The sequence below is a fragment of the Bombina bombina genome, chromosome 4, assembly GCF_027579735.1.
Source record: "Bombina bombina isolate aBomBom1 chromosome 4, aBomBom1.pri, whole genome shotgun sequence".
In the NCBI taxonomy this organism is placed as follows: Eukaryota; Metazoa; Chordata; class Amphibia; order Anura; family Bombinatoridae; genus Bombina; species Bombina bombina.
The window spans coordinates 34,134,685-34,159,529 of record NC_069502.1 but is presented as its reverse complement, the minus strand read 5'-3'; the positions used below and the strand labels follow the sequence as shown (position 1 = coordinate 34,159,529).

The following is a 24,845-nucleotide window of genomic DNA, read 5'->3' as shown; positions in this document are numbered from 1 at the left end:
GTGAAGATAAGGTAGGAAGATCTTCAGGGGCTTAGTGTTAGGTTTATTTAAGGGGGGTTTGGGTTAGATTAGGGGTATGTGGGTGGTGGGTTGTAATGTTGGGGGGGGGTATTGTATGTTTTTTTTTACAGGCAAAAGAGCTGAACTTCTTGGGGCATGCCCCGCAAAGGGCCCTGTTCAGGGCTGGTAAGGTAAAAGAGCTTTGAACTTTAGTAATTTAGAATAGGGTAGGGCATTTTTTTTATTTTGGGGGGCTTTGTTATTTTATTAGGGGGCTTAGAGTAGGTGTAATTAGTTTAAAATTGTTGTAATATATTTCTAATGTTTGTAAATATTTTTTTATTTTTTGTAACTTAGTTCTTTTTTATTTTTTGTACTTTAGTTAGTTTATTTAATTGTATTTATTTGTAGATATTGTATTTAATTAATGTATTGATAGTGTAGTGTTAGGTTTAATTGTAGGTAATTGTAGGTATTTTATTTAATTAATTTATTGATAGTCTAGTGTTAGGTTTAATTGTAACTTAGGTTAGGATTTATTTTACAGGTAAATTTGTAATTATTTTAACTATTTTAGCTATTAAATAGTTCTTAACTATTTAATAGCTATTGTACCTGGTTAAAATAAATACAAAGTTACCTGTAAAATAAATATAAATCCTAAAATAGCTATAATATCATTATAATTTATATTGTAGCTATATTAGGATTTATTTTACAGGTAAGTATTTAGCTTTAAATAGGAATAATTTATTTAAGAAGAGTTAATTAATTTAGTTAGATTAAAATTATATTTAATTTAGGGGGGTGTTAGTGTTAGGGTTAGACTTAGCTTTAGGGGTTAATACATTTATTAGAATAGCGGTGAGCTCCAGTCGGCAGATTAGGGGTTAATAATTGAAGTTAGGTGTCGGCAATGTTAGGGAGGGCAGATTAGGGGTTAATACTATTTATTATAGGGTTAGTGAGGCGGATTAGGGGTTAATAACTTTATTATAGTAGCGCTCAGGTCCGCTCGGCAGATTAGGGGTTAATAAGTGTAGGCAGGTGGAGGCGACGTTGAGGGGGGCAGATTAGGGGTTAATAAATATAATATAGGGGTCGGCAGTGTTAGGGGCAGCAGATTAGGGGTACATAAGGATAACGTAGGTGGCGGTCGGCAGATTAGGGGTTAAAAAAATTTAATTGAGTGGCGGCGATGTGGAGGGGCCTCGGTTTAGGGGTACATAGGTAGTTTATGGGTGTTAGTGTACTTTAGAGCACAGTAGTTAAGAGCTTTATGAACCGGCGTTAGCCCAGAAAGCTCTTAACTACTGACTTTTTTCTGCGGCTGGAGTTTTGTCGTTAGAATTCTAACGCTCACTTCAGACACGACTCTAAATACCGGAGTTAGAAAAATTACATTGAAAAGATAGGATACGCAATTGACGTAAGGGGATCTGCGGTATGGAAAAGTCGCGGCTGAAAAGTGAGCGTTAGACCCTTTTTTGACTGACTCCAAATACCGGAGGTAGCCTAAAACCAGCGTTAGGAGCCTCTAACGCTGGTTTTCACGGCTACCGCCAAACTCCAAATCTAGGCCATTGTACTTTAGGCATGGATTCTCAATTCCTGTTATGTGTTACTGACAAAAAACACCTCAATATGTATTTAACAACACCTCCTAAGTACAGTGATATCACCCATGAATAGGTTTGTTGGGTTCTCAGGGGGCTAAAAGGCCTTATTTTTAGGGGGCACATTCCAGTTTTTCAACTTGGAATTTTCACATTCCATGCACCCATGTCCTATTTGGGACATTTCTGAAGCCGGCCAATGTAATTTACCCCCATCAAACCATATATTTTTGAAAAGTAGACACCCCAGGCTATTTGAAAAGCTGGTATTTTTTTTGCGTTATTTTTCACACACGTACTTTAGGCATGGATTCTCAGTTCCTGTTATGTGTTACTGCCAAAACACCCCAATATTTGTTCAGCAAGATCTCCTAAGTACAGTGATACCACCTATGCATAGGTTTGTTAGTATGTTTGGGGTTTGCAATGCCAAACTTCTGACATTTTTTTGTGATTTTATTCAAATTTAACATCTTCTTTGCCTATCTTCTTTTTTTCTGGGGGGGGGCTTTTTAAATACCCCAATTTATTTGGTCGCCATGAACATGCAAACATTTCAGAAGTTGAGACCCCAAGGTATTGTATATGGGGTTGAAAGGAAAGCCCTATTACAAAAATAGGAAAACTATGCTCTTTCTACACATAGACTAAGAGGCCTATTTATCAAATGTCTGTCGGACCTGATCCAACAGTGTCCGACAGACATCGCTGAATGCGGAGAGCAATTCAATTCATTGCAACGCCGCCCCCTGCAGATTCACGGCCAATCGGCCGCCAGCTGGGAGCAGACAAACAGGTTATGGAGTAGTTATCAGTGGCAGGAAAGGGGTTAAAAAAGTATATATATATATATATATATATATATATACTAACAGTATAGTGGCTCTGAAAAGAGCCTTTGGGTCTAACAATGCTCACATTTAACTCTCACTAACACTCTCCCTCTCAATACAGATCTGTCTCTCTCCCTCACTAAACCACAAGTGAAGAGAGGGAGGCAGATCCATGGTGGTTAAGTCAATATTTACAAATCAGGCAAAGGGTGATCACTCTAATGAGTGATCACATTTAGGGGCAAACTCTGATTGGATGTTCCTATCCCGGCTCTAATGATGAGGCAAGCTAGGAACACCCTCCAGACTGAAGCCACTGATCAGCATCTTGTATGCAGACACCATCTTGTATGCAGACACCATCTTGTTTGCAGACACCATCTTGTTTGCAGACACCATCTTGTATGCAGACACCATCTTGTATGCAGACACCATCTTGTATGCAGGCAAACCATATAACATTTTGGTTTATTATTTTATATAAAAAATAAAAAACTGCAGGGTGTTTCAGATCTGAAGCTCCTGGCAGTTTAATTACGTATTGCACAATGCCTCAATATCCAGGCATTGTAGCAATACGGTAACAGCAGCCAAAGCGATCACTAATTGCTTCCAGCGCTTGTTTAACCGGAGGACGTATAGTACCAGGTACGTCCTTTGTCATTAAGTAACAATTTTTGAGGGACGTACCTGGTATGTCCATTGTCGTTAAGGGGTTAATTGCTTGTAACTTAGAGGTTAATTTAGGGGTTGTTAGGTTAGGGGATTTAGTAATTTATTTACGGCCAGATTACGAGTTTTGCTTTATGAGCTGTGCGGTGCTAACAAGCAGTTTTTTCTCACCGCTCACTTACCTACAGCACTGGTATTATGGGTTTTTATAAACCCAGAGTCAAAAGGCAAGAAGTGAGCGTTGAGCAAAATTGAGCTCCATAACGCACTTCAATACCAACGCTGCTTAAGTCAGTGGTGAACTGGTCGTACGTGCATGATTTCCCAATAGACATCAATGGGGAGAGCCGGCTGAGAAAAAGTCTAACACCTACCAAAAAGCAGCGTAAAACTCAGTAACGCAGCCCCATTGATTCCTATGGGGAAACACATTTTATGTTTACACCTAACACCCCAACATGAACCCTGAGTCTAAACACCCCTAATCTTACACTTATTAACCCCTAATCTGCGGCCCCAGACATTGCCAACACCTACATTATACTTATCAACCCCTAATCTGCCGCTTCAGACATCGCCGCCACCTACATTATATTTATTAACCCCTAATCTGCTGCACCCAACATCACTGACACCTACATTATATTTATTAACCCCAATCTGCTGCCCCCAATGTCGCCGCAACCTACCTACACTTATTAACGCCTAATCTGCCGCCCCCAACGTCGCTGCCACTATATTAAATGTACTAACCCCTAAATCTAAGTCTAACCCTAACACCCCCTAACTTAAATATAATTTAAATAAATCTAAATAAAATTCCTATCATTAACTAAATTATTCCTATTTAAAACTAAATACTTACCTATAACATAAACCCGCAGCTAACTACAATATAACTAATAATTACATTGTATCTAGCTTAGGGTTATATTTATTTTACAGGCAAGTTTGTACATATTTTAACTAGGTAAAATAGTTATTAAATAGTTATTAACTATTTAATAACTACCTAGCTAAAATAAATACAAAAGTACCTGTAAAATTAAACCTAACCTAAGTTACAATTACACCTAACACTACACTACAATTAAATAAATTCCCTACATTAAATACATTCAATTTGCTAAATCACAAAAAAAACCCATTAAATTACAGAAAATAATAAACAAATTACAGATCTTTAAACTAATTACACCTAATCTAATAGCCCTATCAAAATAAAAAGCCCCCCAAAATAAAAAAACCCCTTGCCTACACTAAACTACCAATAGCCCTTAAAAGGGCCTTTTGCGGGGCATTGCCCCAAAGTAATCAGCTCTTTTACCTGTAAAAAAATACAAACAACCTCCCCAACAGTAAAACCCACCATCCACACAACCAACCCCCCAAATAAAAAACTATCTAAAAAACCTAAGCTCCCCATTGCCCTGAAAAGGGCATTTGGATGGGCATTTAGCTCTATTGCTGCCCAAACCCTAAGCTAAAAATAAACCGAATAGAAACAGATGTGGGAGAGAGCGCTAAGAAGCTAAAAAGGATAGATCTAGATAAAAAGTACAATTTAATAAAACATATGTATGATACAGTACAGTAAAATTTATACAATGAAATGCAATAAAAAGATTACTAAAAAATTTAAATAATTAAAACCTACATAGATCCATGCTAAAGTCAAGGTATTGATGGCAATATGGCACCAAGTGGCACTAAAGTGTAACAGTAGTGGCAAACACTAATACATATACATAATAGAAGTGATGATCTAAGTTAAACAATACACAGTATTACCTAATACATGAGGCACCTCTAGTTATGCAACATTGCAAATAATAAATGTGAGTAAAAAAGACCAAATTATGACAGTGTCAATAACACAAATAGTCAAACAATGAATTTAAAGATCAAAATTGGCTACAAAAAGTGCTACAAAAATGTCCAATTCTTAATATTCCATAGTGTGTGGTGTGGCCATCGTGAAAAACAAAGTCCTGTAATCCAAATCAAAATTAGGTGGAGCAGATGCACAAAGTAGGTGAATCAAATGCACAAAAAAGGAAAAATAATGTCAACGTGAACGTGGAAAAGAAAAATATGGTAACCAGTGATGGTGCTTTGTAGAGGTGATCAAAGTAAGTGTAAAATGAACAAATTGCTGAAATTTTTTTAAAAATCCTCAAAAATGATGAAAAATAAAATAAAATAAAATATCCTGAACCTGGAAAAAAGAAAGAATACAATACAAGTGCAATAAAGTATTAGATGAACTGGGAGCTTATATAGTGGTTCTCTGTCTGTTTTTTGGCTCCAAACCTAATAGGCTCTGTCCCAGTTCATCTAATACAGTATAGTCTTGAAAAAGGCCTATGATAAGGCCGAAACGCGTTGACATACTGGTGAGCTCTTTTTTAATAATAGCTAAGTGTACAAACTTTATTGCACCATTGTATTCTTTCTTTTTTTCCAGGTTCAGGATATTTTATTTTTCATAATTTTTGAGGATTTTTCACATTTTTTCAGCAATTTGTTCATTTTACACTTACTTTGATCACCTCTACAAAGCACCATCACTGGTTACCATATGTTTCTTTTCCACGTTCACGTTGACATTATTTTTTTATTTTTGTGCATTTAATTCACCCAGTTTTTCCTTTTTTGTGCATTTGATTCACCTACTTTGTGCATCTGCTCCACCTAATTTTGATTTGGATTACAGGACTTTGTTTTTCACGATGGCCACACCACACACTATGGAATATTAAGAATTGGACATTTTTGTAGCACTTTTTGTAGCCAATTTTGATCTTTATATTCTTTGTTTGACTATTTGTGTTATTGACACTGTCATAATTTGGTCTTTTTTACTCACATTTATTATTTGCAATGTTGCATAACTATAGGTGTCTCATGTATTAGGGAATACAGTGTATTGTTTAACTTAGATCATCCCTTCTATTATGTATATGTATTAGTGTTTATCTTTGCCACTACTGTTACACTTTAGTGCCACCTGGTGCCATATTGCCATTAATACCTTGACTTTAGCATGGATCCATGTAGGTTTTAATTATTTTAATTTTTTAGTAATCTTTTTATTGTATTTCATTGTATAAATTTTACTGTACTGTATCATACATATGTTTTATTAAATTGTACTTTTTATCTAGATCTATCCTTTTTAGCTTCTTAGCGCTCTCTCCCACATCTGTTTCTATTTGCTTTTTGAAGTCTTCTAGGGGACTTCTTGGTAGCGAGCATAAGGCTTAGTCTCTAATTCTAACACTAACCCCCAAAGATTCACTTACCGGGAGATATCTTCATCCAAGCGGCAAGATGTCCTCATGGAAGCTGGCAGAAGTGGTCCTCCAGATGGGCAGAAGTCTTCATCCAGACGACATCTTCTATCTTCATCCTTCCGGCGTGGAGCGGCTCCATCTTCAAGACATCCGACGCGGAGCATCCTCTTCTTCCGACGGACTAACAATGAATGAAGGTAATAGGATTGAATGCGAGCTCAATCCTATTGGCGACTCCAGAAATTTGTATTTACGCTCATTTATGGATATCGCTAGTTTATCCAACTTACGGCACTTTATGAACTGCCGGCGGGGTTTATGTGATACCCGGATGCTCGTGGTAAAATTACAGGGGGCTTGGGTTTCAGCAGTTGCGTTGAAACTTCCTATGTAATCTCGCCCCAGATAGGATACCAGCTAAGATTGACAATGCTGCTGGACCAATAGGCAATTAGGCTCAAAGGTTTCCGTATATATGGTAATAAGGGGAAAGGATTTGTGTATTGTTTAAATATTCTTGCACAGTGTCGGCATGCACCCTCTCTGATGAAGCGTTATGTGAAACGCACGTCAGGGGATCTCTGGAGTGTTTTCTCTCTCCCTCTTTTAATTCTCACTGTATGTTATTATCTCTAATCACTCCGATATAATTCAAGATTTTGGAAAGTATGAAGAAGAATGTTTCCTATTTACTGTGGCACTTGCTATGTTAATGCTTATGTAAATTTTAGCTCCCGGATTGTAGGAGCTAAGCCTAACTTGTTATGAGCAAGTGGCTGCAATATTAGATATTTGTTGATTCCCTCTTATAGATATACGCCTAGATAGTCGGCTAGATTTAGAGTTTGGTGTTAGCCGTCAAAACCAGCGTTTTGGGCTACCGCTGGTATTTAGAGTTTTGTAGGTAAGGGTCTAACGCTCACTTTGCAGCCGTGACTTTTCCATACCGCAGATCCCCCTACGCCATTTGCGTATCCTATCTTTTCAATGGGATCTTTCTAACGCTGGTATTTAGAGTCGTGGCTGAAGTGAGCGTTAGAAATCTAACGACAAAACTCCAGCCGCAGAAAAAAGTCAGGCGTTAAGAGCTTTCTGGGCTAACGCCGGTTCATAAAGCTCTTAACTACTGTGCTCTAAAGTACACTAACACCCATAAACTACCTATGTACCCCTAAACCGAGGTCCCCCCCACATCGCCGCCACTCTAATAAAAAAATTTAACCCCTAATCTGCCGACCGCACACCGCCGCAACCTACGTTATCCCTATGAACCCCTAATCTGCTGCCCCTAACACCGCCGACCCCTATATTATATTTATTAACCTCTAATCTGCCCCCCCCCAACGTCGCCTCCACCTACCTACAATTATTAACCCCTAATCTGCCGACCGGACCTCACCGCTACTATAATAAATGTATTAACTCCTAATCCGCCTCACTCCTGCCTCAATAACCCTATAATAAATATTATTAACCCCTAATCTGCCCTCCCTAACATCGCCGACACCTAACTTCAAGTATTAACCCCTAATCTGCCTACCGGACCTCACCGCTACTCTAATAAATTTATCAACCCCTAAAGCTAAGTCTAACCTTAACCCTAACACCCCCCTAAATTAAATATAATTTTAATCTAACGAAATAAATTAACTCTTATTAAATACATTATTCCTATTTAAAGCTAAATACTTACCTGTAAAATAAACCCTAATATAGCTACAATATAACTAATAATTATATTGTAGCTATTTTAGGATTAATATTTTTTTTACCGGCAACTTTGTATTTATTTTAACCAGGTACAATAGCTATTAAATAGTTCATAACTATTTAATAGCTACCTAGTTAAAATAATTACAAAATTACCTGTAAAATAAATCCTAACCTAAGTTACAATTAAACCTAACAGTACACTATCAATAAATTAATTAAATAAAATACCTACAATTATCTACAATTAAACCTAACACTACACTATCAATAAATTAATTAAATACAATACCTACAAATAAATACAATTAAATAAACTAACTAAAGTACAAAAAATAAAAAAGAACTAAGTTACAAAAAATGAAAAAATATTTACAAACATTAGAAAAATATTACAACAATTTTAAACTAATTACACCTACTCTAAGCCCCCTAATAAAATAACAAAGCCCCCCAAAATAAAAAAATGCCCTACCCTATTCTAAATTAAAAAAAGTTCAAAGCTCTTTTACCTTACCAGGGCCTTTTGTGGGGCATGCCCCAAAGAAAACTGCTCTTTTGCCTGTAAAAGAAAAATACAACCCCCCCAACATTAAAACCCACCACCCACATACCCCTAATCTAACCCAAACCCCCCTTAAAAAAAACTAACACTACCCCCCTGAAGATCATCCTACCTTGAGTCGTCTTCACTCAGCCCAGCCACCGATCGAACTGAAGAGGAGATCCGGAGCAGCAGAAGTGATCCTCCAAGCGGCGCTGAAGAAGTCTTCCATCCGATGAAGTGATCCTCCAAGCGGCGCTGAAGAAGTCTTCCATCCGGGCGATGTCATCTTCCAAGCGGGGTCTTCAATCTTCTTTCTTCAGGATCCATCTTGCAGACCTCCGGCGCGGAACATCCTGCTGGCCCGACGGACTACCGACGAATGAAGGCTCCTTTAAGGGACGTCATCCAAGATGGCGTCCCTCAAATTCCGATTGGCTGATAGGATTCTATCAGCCAATCGGAATTAAGGTAGGAAAATTCTGATTGGCTGATTGAATCAGCCAATCAGATTCAAGTTCAATCCGATTGGCTGATCCAATCAGCCAATCAGATTGAGCTTGCATTCTATTGGCTGATCGGAACATTCATTCGTCGGTAGTCCATCGGGCCAGCAGGATGTTCCGCGTCGGAGGTCTGCAAGATGGATCCTGAAGAATGAAGATTGAAGACCCCGCTTGGAAGATGACATCGCCCGGATGGAAGACTTCTTCAGCGCCGCTTGGAGGATCACTTCATCGGATGGAAGACTTCTTCAGCGCCGCTTGGAGGATAACTTCTGCCGCTCCGGATCTCCTCTTCAGTTCCATCGGTGGCTCGGCTGAGTGAAGACGACTCAAGGTAGGATGATCTTCAGGGGGGTAGTGTTAGGTTTTTTTAAAGGGGGTTTGGGTTAGATTAGGGGTATGTGGGTGGTGGGTTTTAATGTTGGGAGGGGGGTTGTATTTTTCTTTTACAGGCAAAAGAGCAGTTTTCTTTGGGGCATGCCCCACAAAAGGCCCTTTTAAGGGCTGGTAAGGTAAAAGTGCGTTGAACTTTTTTAATTTAGAATAGGGTAGGGCATTTTTTTATTTTGGGGGGCTTTGTTATTTTATTAGGGGGCTTAGAGTAGGTGTAATTAGTTTAAAATTGTTGTAATATTTTTCTAATGTTTGTAAATATTTTTTTATTTTTTGTAACTTAGTTCTTTTTTATTTTTTGTACTTTAGTTAGTTTATTTAATTGTATTTATTTGTAGGTATTGTATTTAATTAATTTATTGATAGTGTAGTGTTAGGTTTAATTGTAGATAATGGTAGGTATTTTACTTAATTAATTTATTGATAGTGTAGTGTTAGGTTTAATTGTAACTTAGGTAAGGATTTATTTTACAGGTAATTTTGTAATTATTTTAACTAGGTAGCTATTAAATAGTTATGAACTATTTAATAGCTATTGTACTGGTTAAAATAATTACAAAGTTGCCTGTAAAATAAATAATAATCCTAAAATAGCTACAATATAATTATAATTTATATTGTAGCTATATTAGGGTTTATTTTACAGGTAAGTATTTAGCTTTAAATAGGAATAATTTATTTAATAAGAGTTAATTTATTTCGTTAGATTAAAATTATATTTAATTTAGGGGGGTGTTAGGGTTAAGGTTAGACATAGCTTTAGGGGTTAATACATTTATTAGAGTAGCGGTGAGGTCTGGTCGGCAGATTAGGGGTTAATACTTGAAGTTAGGTGTCGGCGATGTTAGGGAGGGCAGATAAGGGGTTAATACTATTTATTATAGGGTTATTGAGGCGGGAGTGAGGCGGATTAGGGGTTAATAAATTTATTATAGTAGCGGTGAGGTCCGGTCGGCAGATTAGGGGTTAATAATTGTAGGTAGGTGGAGGCGACTTTGGGGGCGGCAGATTAGGGGTTGATAAATATAATATAGGGGTCGGCTGTGTTAGGGGCAGCAGATTAGGGGTACATAGGGATAATGTAGGTTGCGGCGGTGTACGGAGCGGCAGATTAGGGGTTAAAAAAATATGCAGGTGTCAGTGATAGAGGGGGTGGCAGATTAGGGGTTAATAAGTGTAAGGTTAGGGGTGTTTAGACTCGGGGTTCATGTTAGGGTGTTAGGTGCAGACTTAGGAAGTGTTTCCCCATAGGAAACAATGGGGCTGCGTTAGGAGCTGAACGCTGCTTTTTTGCAGGTGTTTGGGTTTTTTTCAGCTCAAAATGCCCCATTGTTTTCTATGGGGGAATAGTGCACAACCACGTTTTTGAAGCTGGCCGCGTCCGTAAGCACCGCTGGTATTGAGAGTTGCAGTGGCGGTAAATATGCTATACGCTCCCTTTTTGGAGCCTAACGCAGCCCTTCTGTGAACTCTAAATACCAGCGGTATTTAAAAGGTGCGGGGGGAAAAAAGCCAGCGTTAGATACGCGGGTCGTTACCGACAAAACTCTAAATCTAGCCGATAGGATTTACAATGGCAGGTATAGCGTTACGTTTATGTGAGTTACTGCAAGACTGTATATATATATATATATATATATATATATATATATAATAAGCATAGATGTGAATGGGGATATGCAAGTTGAAAAATCAATCTATATTCACATTAAAAGGTAGTGATTTCTGAATTCTAGTACAGGGCTTGGTATGCTTTCCACTTGTATGCCTATGTACAATTATTTTAGTAATTGTTCAATTAGTACCTACACCCAGCCAGGAGAAATGTAATATAATATCTCATTTAATAGTTTTTCCTGGAGATTATCTCACTACCTTCCTCCAATTTCTTTTTGTAATTTGTAGAAATATGTATTTAATAATATGTGAAGAAAATTGTTATGTGACACATTCATATTTCATGTCAGGTTAGCGCACTTGAGAAAATGCAATCAGTTTTCTGCGACTTGGGTGTTAGGTTGTCTTTCCACTTTACAAGCTCCATTGAAGTCCATGGAAGAATACATAAACGTGGTTACGATATTGTAACTTTGTCTTCTTTTACACACACACAAGCAAAAACATTTTACTTTCAACTTGTAATACGCGCAGTAACCGTCCCATGCAAAAAAGCCAAACTTGAGAGCAGCTAGCATTGGAGTGATAAATATCACTGCAGTGCACTTCGTCATCTAGCCCAAAGTTGGACTACTAAGTACTGAAGTGCATAGCACGCACATATCACTTATCACCTGTTGCATGACTCACTACAGAGTTACAAACTAACTATGGAAGCAACATCAACACAAGAATTATGTATCAGGAAGTTCATGAAATTGGAATTATGCATGCGAAAGTTCACGAAATTGGTCACATCAACATTTCCAAGTGTTTTCTGGATTCATGTAAAGCACACATACTACTGGATTCTGGAACAGAGGAAACGTTCTCTAGAGTAATAAATCACTCTTCACTATCTGGCAGTCTGAAAGAAGAATTTGAGTGTGAAGGATGCAAGGAGGAAGCTAAGTACTAGAATGTATAGTGCTTACTGTAAAATCTGGTGGAGGAGGTAGAATGGTCTGGGGTTGTTTCTCAGTTTTCAGTGAAGTATCATTTTAATTCTACAGATTAAAAAGATGTTGTAGAGAATTGGGTGCTTCCAACTGTGGGGCAAAAGTTTGGGGAAGGCCCTTGTGAACAAAACAAGGTCCAAGAAGAAATGGAGACGTGGATTCATGAGTTTGGTGTGGTGGAACTCTAGTGGTCTGTACAGAACACTGACATTAACCCCACTGAACACCTTTAGGATGAATTGGGATGACCAATGCAAGCCAGACCTTCTCGTCCAACTGCCTGACTTCCCAGATGCTGTTTTTGGTTGAATAGGAACAAATTTCCACAGTCACACAAAGTAGACAAAGGCTGCGGCACTCTCCAACTCACTTTAAGTCCTTTATTGGGTCAGAAAATGCCAAACAATTACATTTCGGGTGTTATCCCTTAATCATACCATGACTAAAGGGTAACACCCAAAACATTACTGTTTGGTGTTTTCTGACCCAATAAAGGACTTGAATTGAGCTGGAGAGTACTGCAGCCTTTGCTTATTTTGTGTTACTGTATTTGGGAATTTATGCATCCATATTTAAATCCTACAGTAAATTTGTCCATATATTGACTTTACAAATGCCGACAGACATACTCCAAAATCTTGAGGAAAGCTTTCCAGAAGAGTTTTGTCTGTTACAGCCACAAAGAGAAGGAAAAATCCATATTAATGCCCATGGTTTTGAAATGTGATGTCCTAAAATCTCATATAGGTGTGATGGTCAAGTATCCATATACTTTTAGCCACACCAGAAAACATAACTCTCATCCCCCACATTGCACAATTATAGCATTAGCTTCTGTATAAATAAAATAATTTCCCTACCTGAACGGTGCCAGCCATAGTTCATACTTTTAGTTGGTGGGCGGGTAGAAATCCATAGGGAAAAGATGCTGACGCACATACTACCCAGGTCTGTGAGAAGGTGGGCGGCATCTGTCATGATAGCCAGGCTGTGTGCAAGATACCCCCCTAGTGGCAGAAAGACAGGATCAATTATGCTGCACAAACAAAATGCATATGGTGACATTACAATGGACAATCTATTGCCACCTGCATCTGACATTACCTACTATCTCTCCAATCATGAAGATGAAGCACACAACACAGGCAAAATACAACTTTTTTCGTGCATGTAGCTTCTGCTGGTTGTCTGAGGATAAGGAGACCCCCCTGTGGCAATGCCGGGATACTGGTCTCTCCAGTTCAATTGATACTGGGGTGCTGCCATTATGGAATGGAAATTCTGGAAACAACTCTTTGGTGCCTGTAAATAGACTAAAGAGACAAAAATATACAGTTACTGGACGCTCAACTGCAGAACAATGTAACATCACAATATTAAAGGAAAGTTCTGCTGTAGAACAATGTAACATCACAATATTAAAGGAAAGTTCTGCTGTAGAATAATGTAACATCACAATATTACAGGAAAGTTCTGCTGTAGAACAATGTAACATCACAATATTAAAGGAAAGTTCTGCTGTAGAACAATGTAACATCACAATTTTACAGGAAAGTTCTGCTGTAGAACAATGTAACATCACAATATTACAGGAAAGTTCTGCTGTAGAACAATGTAACATCACAATATTACAGGAAAGTTCTGCTGTAGAACAATGTAACATCGCTATATTATAGAAAAGTTCTGCTACAGAACAATGTAACATCACAATATTACAGGAAAATTTTGCTGTAGAACAATGTAACATCACAATATTACAGAGATAAAGTCAATGTTAGGATCAGCACTCCTAGGTCATCCCCTCCACACGTAACACTGCAGGATTTGCAGAAAATAGGTGCTCAAACCTTCACAGACCCCCCTACCAAGGTCTGAGGAAATATATATTGGAACAAGCTTGAGAAAGTGGCAAGTAGCCTTGAAACGTTGCTCAAATAAAAGGTGTTTCCTACTGCAAAGAGTGCTACCTTCATTTTTTGTTCCAATATATCACAATATTACAGGAAAGTTCTGCTGTAGAACAATGTAACATCACAATATTAAAGGAAAGTTCTGCTGTAGAACAATGTAACTTCACAATATTAAAGGAAAGTTCTGCTGTAGAACAATGTAACATCACAATATTACAGGAAAATTCTGCTGTAGAACAATGTAACATAACACTATTACAGGAAAGTTCTGCTGTAGAACAATGTAACATCACAATATTACAGGAAAGTTCTGCTACAGAACAATGTAACATCACAATATTATAGGAAAGTTCTGCTGTAGAACAATGTAACATCACAATATTACAGGAACGTTCTGCTGTAGAACAATGTAACATAACAATATTACAGGAAAGTTCTGCTGTAGAACAATGTAACATCACAATATTACAGGAAAGTTCTGCTACAGAACAATGTAACATCACAATATTAAAGGAAAGTTCTGCTGTAGAACAATGTAACATCACAATATTACAGGAAAGTTCTGCTGTAGAACAATGTAACATCACAATATTACAGGAAAGTTCTGCTACAGAACAATGTAACATCACAATATTACAGGAAAGTTCTTCTGTAGAACAATGTAACATCACAATATTACAGTAAAGTTCTGCTGTAGAACAATGTAACATCACACTATTACATGAAAGTTCTGCTACAGAACAATGTAACATCACAATATTAAAGGAAAGTTCTGCTGTAGAACAAAGTAACATCACAATATTAAAGGAAAGTTCTGCTGTAGAACAATGTAACATCACAATATTACAGGAAAGTTATGCTGTAGAACAATGTAACATCACAATATTACAGGAAAGTTCTGCTATAGAACAATGTAACATCATAATATTACAGGAAAGTTCTGCTGTAGAACAATGTAACATCACAATATTACAGGAAAGTTCTGCTGTAGAACAATGTAACATCACAATATTACAGGAAAGTTCTGCTGTAGAACAATGTAACATCACAATATTACAGGAGAGTTCTGCTACAGAACAATGTAACATCACAATATTACAGGAAAGTTCTGCTGTAGAACAATGTAACATCACAATATTACAGGAAAGTTCTGCTGTAGAACAATGTAACATCACACTATCACAGGAAAGTTCTGCTACAGAACAATGTAACATCACAATATTAAAGGAAAGTTCTGCTGTAGAACAATGTAACATCACAATATTACAGGAAAGTTCTGCTGTAGAACAATGTAACATCACAATATTACAGGAAAGTTCTGCTGTAGAACAATGTAACATCATAATATTACAGGAAAGTTCTGCTGTAGAACAATGTAACATCATAATATTAAAGGAAAGTTCTGCTGTAGAATAATGTAACATCACAATATTAAAGGAAAGTTCTGCTGTAGAACAATGTAACATCACAATATTACAGGAAAGTTCTGTTACAGAACAATGTAACATCACAATATTAAAGGAAAGTTCTGCTGTAGAACAATGTAACATCACAATATTAAAGGAAATTTCTGCTGTAGAACAATGTAACTTCACAATATTTGTATATATGGGGTATATATGAGAAATACAACCCCACCACACACACACATTACACTCACACGCATAAATTATAGTCACACACAATCTACACTCACACACTACACACACAGATTACACACACACATGTTACACTCACACGCATAAATTATAGTCACACACTACACACACAATCTACACTCACACACTACACACACAGATTACACACACACACGTTACACTCACACGCATAAATTATAGTCACACACTACACACACAATCTACACTCACACACTACACACACAGATTACACACACACACGTTACACTCACACGCATAAATTATAGTCACACACTACACACACAATCTACACTCACACACTACACACACAGATTACACACACACACGTTACACTTACACACTATACATACATATTACACACACTCTACCACACACACTGCACACACAAATTACACATACACTACATACAGAAATTATAGTCACACACTACACACACAAGTTACACACACACTACACACACAAATTACACTACACACAAAAATTACACTCACACTACACACAGATTACACACACTACACACACAAATTACACTCTCACACTACACACAGATTACACACACACTGCACACACAAATTACACTCTCACTACACACAGATTACACACACACACTGCACAAACAGATTACACACACACTGCACAAACAGTTTACACACACACTACACACACAAATTACGCTGCACACAAAAATTACACTCACACTACACACAGATTACACACACTACACACACAAATTACACTCTCACACTACACACAGATTACACACACACTGCACACACAAATTACACTCTCACTACACACAGATTACACACACACACTGCACAAACAGATTACACACACACTGCACAAACAGTTTACACACACACTACACACACAAATTACACTCTCCCACTACACACAGATTACACACACACACACACTGCACAAACAGATTACACTCACACACGACACACACACATATTACACACACACTGCACAAACAGATTACACACACACTGCACAGATTACACATATACTACACACACACACACTGCACACACAAATTACACTCACACTACACACAGATTACACACGCAGATTACGCTCACACACTACACACAGAAATTAGTCACACATACAAATTACACTTGCACACTACACATACACAGATATCACACACAAATTACACTCAAATACTACACACACAGATTACACACATTATACACACAAAAATTACACTCACACAATACACAACACTGCTGTGTAGCCACCAATAAGCAAGCGCTATCCAGGGTGCTTAACCAAAATTGTGTGGGCTCCTAAATTTTACATTTCTGCTTTTAAAATAAAAGATAGCAATTGAATGAAGAAAAGTTAATAGGAGTAATTTACAAATTTGCTTAAAGCTCTATCCGAATCATGAAAGAAAAAATATTTTTTTTTTAGAAAATCTAAACCATTGGAACCCAATATCATGTAGCAAACCTGAAAGAACTGTTCTTTATAGAATTGTGGTCTTTGTATTGTATTATAGTGTAGATTGTCTTTGATCTGCCCTTTCATCATTCTCATTGCTATGAATTGTGTCCATCCTATTATAGTTATTAAGTCTATTTGTGAGCTTTTCTATCTGGTTAAATTGTCTATGTAATTGAATTCTTCTCTTTATCATTGTGAGTTTTTATGCTGCATATATCAGCAATCCATCTACCGTTTATATCTAAGAATAAAGATAATTTTGTATATATATATATGATTTTCTCTGTGTATGCACTTAATGAACACAATGAAATACATTTTGTACCTTACCTCCAATAACTATATCTCTCTCAGCGAGATTACGAGTTTTGCGTTAGGAGGGGTGCGGTGCTAACGAGCAGTTTCAGCTCACCGCTTACCTACAAACAATACTGGTATTACCGGCATTAGCCTCTAAAAAGTGAGCGGAGAGCAAAATTTAGTTCCACATCTCACTGTAATACCAGCGCTGCTTACGGTAGCAATGAGCCGGCTAAACGTGCTTGTGCACGATTTCCCCATAGGAATCAATAGGGCAGAATCTGCTGAAAAAAACCTAACACCTGCAAAAAAGCAGCGTTCAGCTCCTAACGCAGCCCCATTGATTCCTATGGGGAAGTAAATTTATGTCTACACCTAACACCCTAACATGAACCCCGAGTCTAAACACCCCTAATCTTACACTTATTAACCCCTAATCTGCCGCCCCCAACATCGCCGACACCTGCATAATATTATTAACCCCTAATCTGCCGCTCCGGGCACCGCCGCCACCTACATTATACTAATGAACCCCTAATCTGCTGCCCCCAACATCGCCGAACCCTACATTTTATTTATTAACCCTTAATATGCCTTCCCCAATGTTGCCACCACCTACCTACATTTATTAACCCCTAATCTGCAACCTCCAACGTCGCCGCCACTATAATAAATATATTAGCCCCTAAACCTAAGTCTAACCCTAACCCTAACCCCCCCCAACTTAAATATAATTTAAAATAATCTAAATAAAATTACTACAATTAAATTAATTATTCCTATTTAAAACAAAATACTTACCTATAAAATAAACCCAAAACTAGCTACAATATAACTAATATAAGGTAGGGTGATCTTTAAGGGGGTAGTGTAAGGTTTTATTAAGGGGGGATTGGGTGGGTTTTAGAGTAGGGTTGGGTGTGTGGGTGGTGGGTTTTAATGTTGGGGGCTATTGTATTTTTTTTACAGGCAAAAGAGCTGATTACTTTGGGGCAATGCCCCGCAAAAAGCCCTTTTAAGGGCTATTTGTAATTTAGTATAGGGTAGGGATTTTTTTTTATTTTGGGGGGATTTTTTATTTTATTAGGGGGATTAGATTAGGTGTAATTAGTTTAAAATTCTTGTAATTATTTAATTTTTTTCTGTAATTTAGTGGGGGGTTTTTTCGTACTTTAGTTTATTTAATTTAATTGTAGTTAACTGTAGTTAATTTAGGAAATTATTTTAATTATAGTGTAGTGTTAGGTGTAATTGTAATTTAGGTTAGGATTTATTTTACAGCTAAATTTGTCTTTATTTTAACTAGGTACAGGTAGTTATTAAATAGTTAATAACTATTTAATAACTATTGTACCTAGTTAAAATAAATACAAAGTTGCCTGTAAAATAAATATAAACCCTAAGATAGCTACAATGTAATTATTAGTTATATTGTAGCTAGCTTAGGGTTTATTTTATCGGTAAGTATTTAGTTTTAAATAGGAATAATTTATTTAATTGTAGTAATTTTATTTCGTTTTATTTAAATTATATTTAAGTTAGGGGGGTGTTAGGGTTAGGGTTAGACTTAGGTTTAGGGGTTAATACATTTAATATAGTTGCGGCGACGTTGGGGGCGGCAGATTAGGGGTTAATAAATGTAGGTAGGTGTCTGCGATGTTAGGGACGGCGGATTAGGGGTTAATAAAATGTAACTAGTGTTTGTGAGGCGGGAGTGTGGCGGTTTAGGGGTTAATATATTTATTTAAGTGTTTTCGATGTGGGGGGGCTTGGTTTAGGGGTTAATAGGTAGTTTATGGCTGTTAGTGTACTTTTTAGCACTTTTGTTAAGAGTTTTATGTTACGGCGTTAGCCCATAAAACTCTTAACTACTGACTTTTAAATGCGATAGGAGTCTTGACAGGAGAGGCTGCACCGCTCACTTCTTCCAAGACTCTTAATACCGGCGTTAGGAAAATCCCATTAAAAAGATATGATACGCAATTGACGTAAGGGGATTTGCGGTATGCTCGAGTCGCGGAAGAAAAGTGAGCGGGACACCTGTGCCTGCCAGACTCGTAATACCAGCGGGCGTTAAAAAGCAACGTTGGGACCTCTCAACGCTGCTTTTTAAGGCTAACGCAAGACTCGTAATCTAGCCATCTGTTTTTTGTGTAATATCTCACTCGGTTTACTATTGCTGTGTTAAATTACGCATTTCACTTCATATGTTATGTGCAATGAAAATAAGGTACAAGGTGTGTTTTGTTATGCATTATACATTCATTTGATTGTAATATCTCTCACCAACGGATAAAGAACATTTTTTTAACTAATGCTATATAATAAATCATATAATGGTCTAGATTACAAGGGGAGTGCAAAAATATTAGTGCTATTGTTTGTTAACAAGCGCAATCAGTAGAGCTTCTAGTTTAGCGATGATTTTTTATCACTTGAGCAAAAGTCTAGAGCGTGATGATATCTGCTTGTTGGATAGCTTGGGTTCACTAAATTCCTCACATAATAGACTTCTATGGGGTGCACTTAAAATGAATGATGGATAAGCCAATGGTGCGCTAAGTTGCGGGTGCAGTAAGCAGAGGGCCCTCAAGTGGTGGAGTAATGGTTTACTATAGGTCATAAAAAGCACTTCATTTTACAGTGGTATTTTAGATTGCGCTCAAGCGCAGCACATAACTCACTACTTATGAGCACAATGATTGTGCCAATAGTGTACTCTGCACTATCTATTCAAATTATAGGGGGCAGTAAAAAAGTTTCAGCCTTGTTAAAATATTAAATCTTCCATTTGTAATGCTAGATTGTGCGTTATTCTTTGCTTGAGGCTGTGCAAAACAAACGTAACCTGTGCTATCAATTATGATCCCCTTTTTACATTATAAGTGGTAAATTATTCGAACTATAGCAAACTGCTGAAGCTGGATCATTAAATGTCTATACTCTCTGACAAATAAAATTAGCTTTTTACACAAGCCGAAATAATTACGCTGCATTATCTTCAAGGGTAAGCAGTTATTAGAAAGCACAAAAATGTTTTTTTGTTTTTTTTAAGTTAAGGGGTATACGGTAAACTTCCACATGTCCAGGCACCAATAATAAAACTCATTTTTAAAATATAAAATATGTACAAAATATATATATATATATATATCTATATATATATACACAAACAAAAAGGTATTGGCGCTCATCCATTTTCAAAAGCACAACATATTTTTTGAACTGCTACAAAAATTGCCTGCAAACATCAAGGGACAACTATTCTTTTTAAATAAAATTGGGATCTAAGTCACACCATATGGCCATATTTTGCTTATCCAGTCACCACTTACGAGGTGCCCCAATATAGACTGGTCCTAACACTACAGAGGGCTAAATCATTCTTGCTTTTACTCTTCATAATAGAATGAGACTCCCTGGCTTAATATTCACAACTCTATTACACTGTCATGAGCACACCTGAGCTTTGGTGGGGTGCTTTAACCAATGGGAGATGGTCAGTCTCCCTGATTATGTATTGTGTGACTAAGATCCCAATTTTATTTAAAAAGAATAGTTGTCTCTTGATGTTGTTTGCAGACAATTTTTTGCAGCAGTTTAAAAAATATGTAGTGCTTTTGAAAATGGATGTGCGCCAATACCTTTTTGTTTGTGTAATTACTGGGTCATATTGGCAGCACTTCAAAAGATGTGTATATAAACTTTTTCTAAGGTGTGCTAAACCAAATTTTGTATTTATATATATATATATATATATATATATAACAAAATGATGGGCTAGATTATGAGTGGAGTGCTAAATTGCACTAACACAAGCATGATATTTGCTCTCCACTCGTAATACCAGCGCATGCAAATGTGCGCTGGTATTTAAGGTCAAGGGTAATGCGAATGCAAGCTCACGTTTGCATTGCATGGATGCTTTGCACTCAATAGAGCACACTTCTATTGGGTCCAATGAAAACCTTGTTCTCATGAAGTGAGACACGACATGAGAACCTTGCGCAGCAATGGGCAGAAAATTGAAATGTATATAGTGTATACATATATATATATATGTGTCTATATGCAAATATTAACACATAAATATATATGTATATAAGTATATATATATTTACAGGGAACATACAGTCCCCATAGACCACTATGTAAAGGCTTTTTTTCAGTGCCATTTATTTTCTAACACCTCAGACCCATCAATTTTAAGCCCTTAGAACTGCTTTGTGAAGTTTTTTTTTAAAAAACCAAAAAAAAACCCCACAATGCTACATTTTTTATTGTATTATTGCCAGCACTACACTTAAATTTGGGGGATATTTAGAAAATTAACCAGAGATCTGATTTCCGGTTAATTTTTGTAGTGCTAATAATCAGGCACTTGTAACAGCTAATTATCGTGCACCTGTAAACAGGCAAATAAATTAGTGCTCCACTTGTAATCTTTCCCTATGTGGGCAAAATATGCTGAAGTGAGCATTGCCTGATATACCATAAAAATTGTATACTACACGAATATCTTATAAATCATAAAACAAATCAAGACAATACAAGAGAATTTTTTTTAATTCCTCAGTTCTTCATCCACCCACTCCTTACATGAATACACTTATTGGCCAGATTTTCTCATTTGGGTATCTTAAAGGACCAGTCAATACAGTAGATTTCCATGATTAACAAATGCATGATAAAAAGACAATGCAAGGGCACTTAGGGCTAGATTTATCAAAGCTGAGGCGGACAGCTCACCTGTGGCGGGGCGAAATTACCCGCAGGTAATCACCATTGCACACAAGTGCAATCCCGCCCCCTGCCCGCACACAGCCAATCACGCTCGGGCAGGAGCTTTCAATCTCCTCGATGGGACTCGACCGCGGAGACTGAATTTCGCCACCTTAGAGGTGGCGAAGAGGTTAGTGAAGCGGTGGTCTGGTGACCATTGCTTGTTAAATTACGGCAAGCAAGTTCTTGTGAGAACTTGCAGCCATAGGGCTTTGATAAATCAAGCCCTTAATCTGAACTTCAAATGAGTAGTAGATTTTTGTTAAATAAATTGCAAAGTTATGTCTATTTCCACTCCCCCTGTACCATGTGACAGCTATCAGCCAATCACAAATGCATATACGTACCATGTGACAGTCATCAGCCAATCACAAATTCACATACGTAAAATGTGACAGCCATCAGCCAATCACAAATTCACATAGTACCATGTGACAGCCATCAGCCAATCACAAATGCACATACGTATATGCTGTGAAGTCTTGCACATGCTCAGTAGGAGCTGGTGACTCAGAAAGTGTAAATATAAAAAGACTCTGCACATTTTGTTAATGGAAGTAAATTGGAAAGGTGTTTTAAATTGCTGCTTTATCTGAATCTTGAAGTTTAATTTTGACTGAGTGTCCCTTTAAGCAAATGAATAGATTTTTGTATAATCACTTTTGCATAAGGACACTTGTGTAATGTGAGGTAACAGGAATGCTAATTGTGCTGATTTTGTATATTTTTAATAGGATTCCTCTTTAGATCTAAATGAAAAAAATATAGGAGGCGCCGCATAGTGAATCAAACGCCTCATCAAAACTGTTTGTCCAAATGATGTTGCAATATAGTGGCAGATGGCGCTAACGTGCAAATTTACATATAAAATCTACAGTGCCAAAAAAATCAATTGTAAAATTTCAAACGCAACACCATTACATTAAAGCCAAGAAACGCGTAGTAATTGTATGCATAGCTACTTTTCTACTGCATTTGTTTTTAATTACCCTATGTTGTGGGAATTTTTAAATACATTTTAAATGTTTATATTGGTAGCTGTTGAAGAGCATTTTTTATACCACTGGATGGGTTTCTGGCAAGTGAATTTGCTGTACTACCTGAGAGATTGCTGAGCTACTCAGAAGTCTCAGCCTGTTCGGGTCACACGTACGTTTATGCGGCAACATATTGTGAGTACCATTTCAAGATCTTTTGGAAATGCAGTTTTGTTAATGCCTTTTCATATGCTATGTGGTGCCCCCTATATTTCTTTCTGATGACAGAATGGAGATTTAATGAACTGAGACCTAGTTCTTTGGAGGAGGAGTTGCCTCAAGCGTTTTTGTTTATATCACCTAACGGACTGTTTGATCCTTTTGGGTCCGGATATATCCACAGACGCTATATTGATATTTATTGATTTTAAAGACACATAGGTTTATTCACTTTTTACATAAATTTATACACATGAGTATTTTATTTTTGAGCATATGATTTTTAAAATCTAACGATAATCAATTGTTTTTATAGACCTACATGAAACTGACAGACATCTCCGCAATTTGTTGTGTCTCAATATTTTCTGTTTAAGGCACATTGGAAAGAGAAACTGTTACTATTAATGTAGTTGTTTAATAACTGTAAGCTAAATTACAAGTGGAACGCAATTGATTTTACAGGGTGCATTATCTTGCTCTCGAGCTAAGAATAGCGCACAATCTGCTATTGCAAGTGGATGGTAAAAATGATTATACAGAGAATCGTTGTATCCTATTGGCTGATTGGAATGTAAGGGAATGTAAGGGATGCCATTTTGGATGACGTCACTTAAAGAGAAACTTCATTCTACAGCGACTATCGGAAGAAGACTTCTGCCCGCTTGGATGAAGACTTCTGCCCGCTTGGATGAAGACTTCTGCCGCCTGGATGAAGATGGATGTCCGGTCTTCAAATACTGTAAGTGGATCGTCGGGGGTTAGTGTTAGGTTTTTTTAAGGGTTTATTGGGTGGGTTTTATTTTTAGTTTAGGGTTTGGGCAATGTAAAATAGCTAATTGCCCTTTTAAGGGCAATGCCCATCCAAATGCCCTTTTTAGGGCAATGGTTAGCTTAGGTTTATTTAGATAGGTTTTTATTTGGGGGGTTTGGGTGGGTTTTACTGTTGTGGGGTTGTTTGTATTTTTTTTTTGACAGGTAAAAGAGCTGATTTCTTTGGGGAAATGCCCCGCAAAAGGCCCTTTTAAGGGCCATTGGCAGTTTAGTGTAGGCTAGGGTTTTTTTTATTTTATTTTTTTGGGGGGGGTTATTTTGATAGGGCTATTAGATTAGGAGTAATTAGTTTTATTTTTGATAATTTTGTGTGTTTTTGTGTAATTTTAGTGGGGTTTTTTTGTAATTTAGATAATTGTATTTTATTAATTTTAATTTATTTTATTTTATTGTAATGTTAGATTTTAGTGTAAGGCAGGTTAGGTTTTATTTTACAGGTAACTTTGTATTTATTTTAGCTAGGTAGTTAGTAAATAGTTAATAACTATTTACTAATTAGTCTACCTAGTTAAAATAAATACAAAC

At 37.0% G+C, this 24,845-nt stretch overlaps 1 protein-coding gene across 1 annotated transcript in view; it reads right to left on the bottom strand.

Moving 5' to 3' along the window:
• Positions 1-24,845, bottom strand: part of SLC30A3 (solute carrier family 30 member 3) — a 163,881-nt gene that overhangs the window by 90,305 nt on the left and 48,731 nt on the right. Inside the window, exons 2-3 of the mRNA XM_053710987.1 lie at positions 13,290-13,498; positions 13,046-13,192 (exon numbers count right to left, since the gene is read on the bottom strand). Of these exons, the coding sequence (XP_053566962.1) occupies positions 13,046-13,192; positions 13,290-13,498 (356 nt within the window). The remainder of the gene's footprint in view (positions 1-13,045; positions 13,193-13,289; positions 13,499-24,845) is intronic.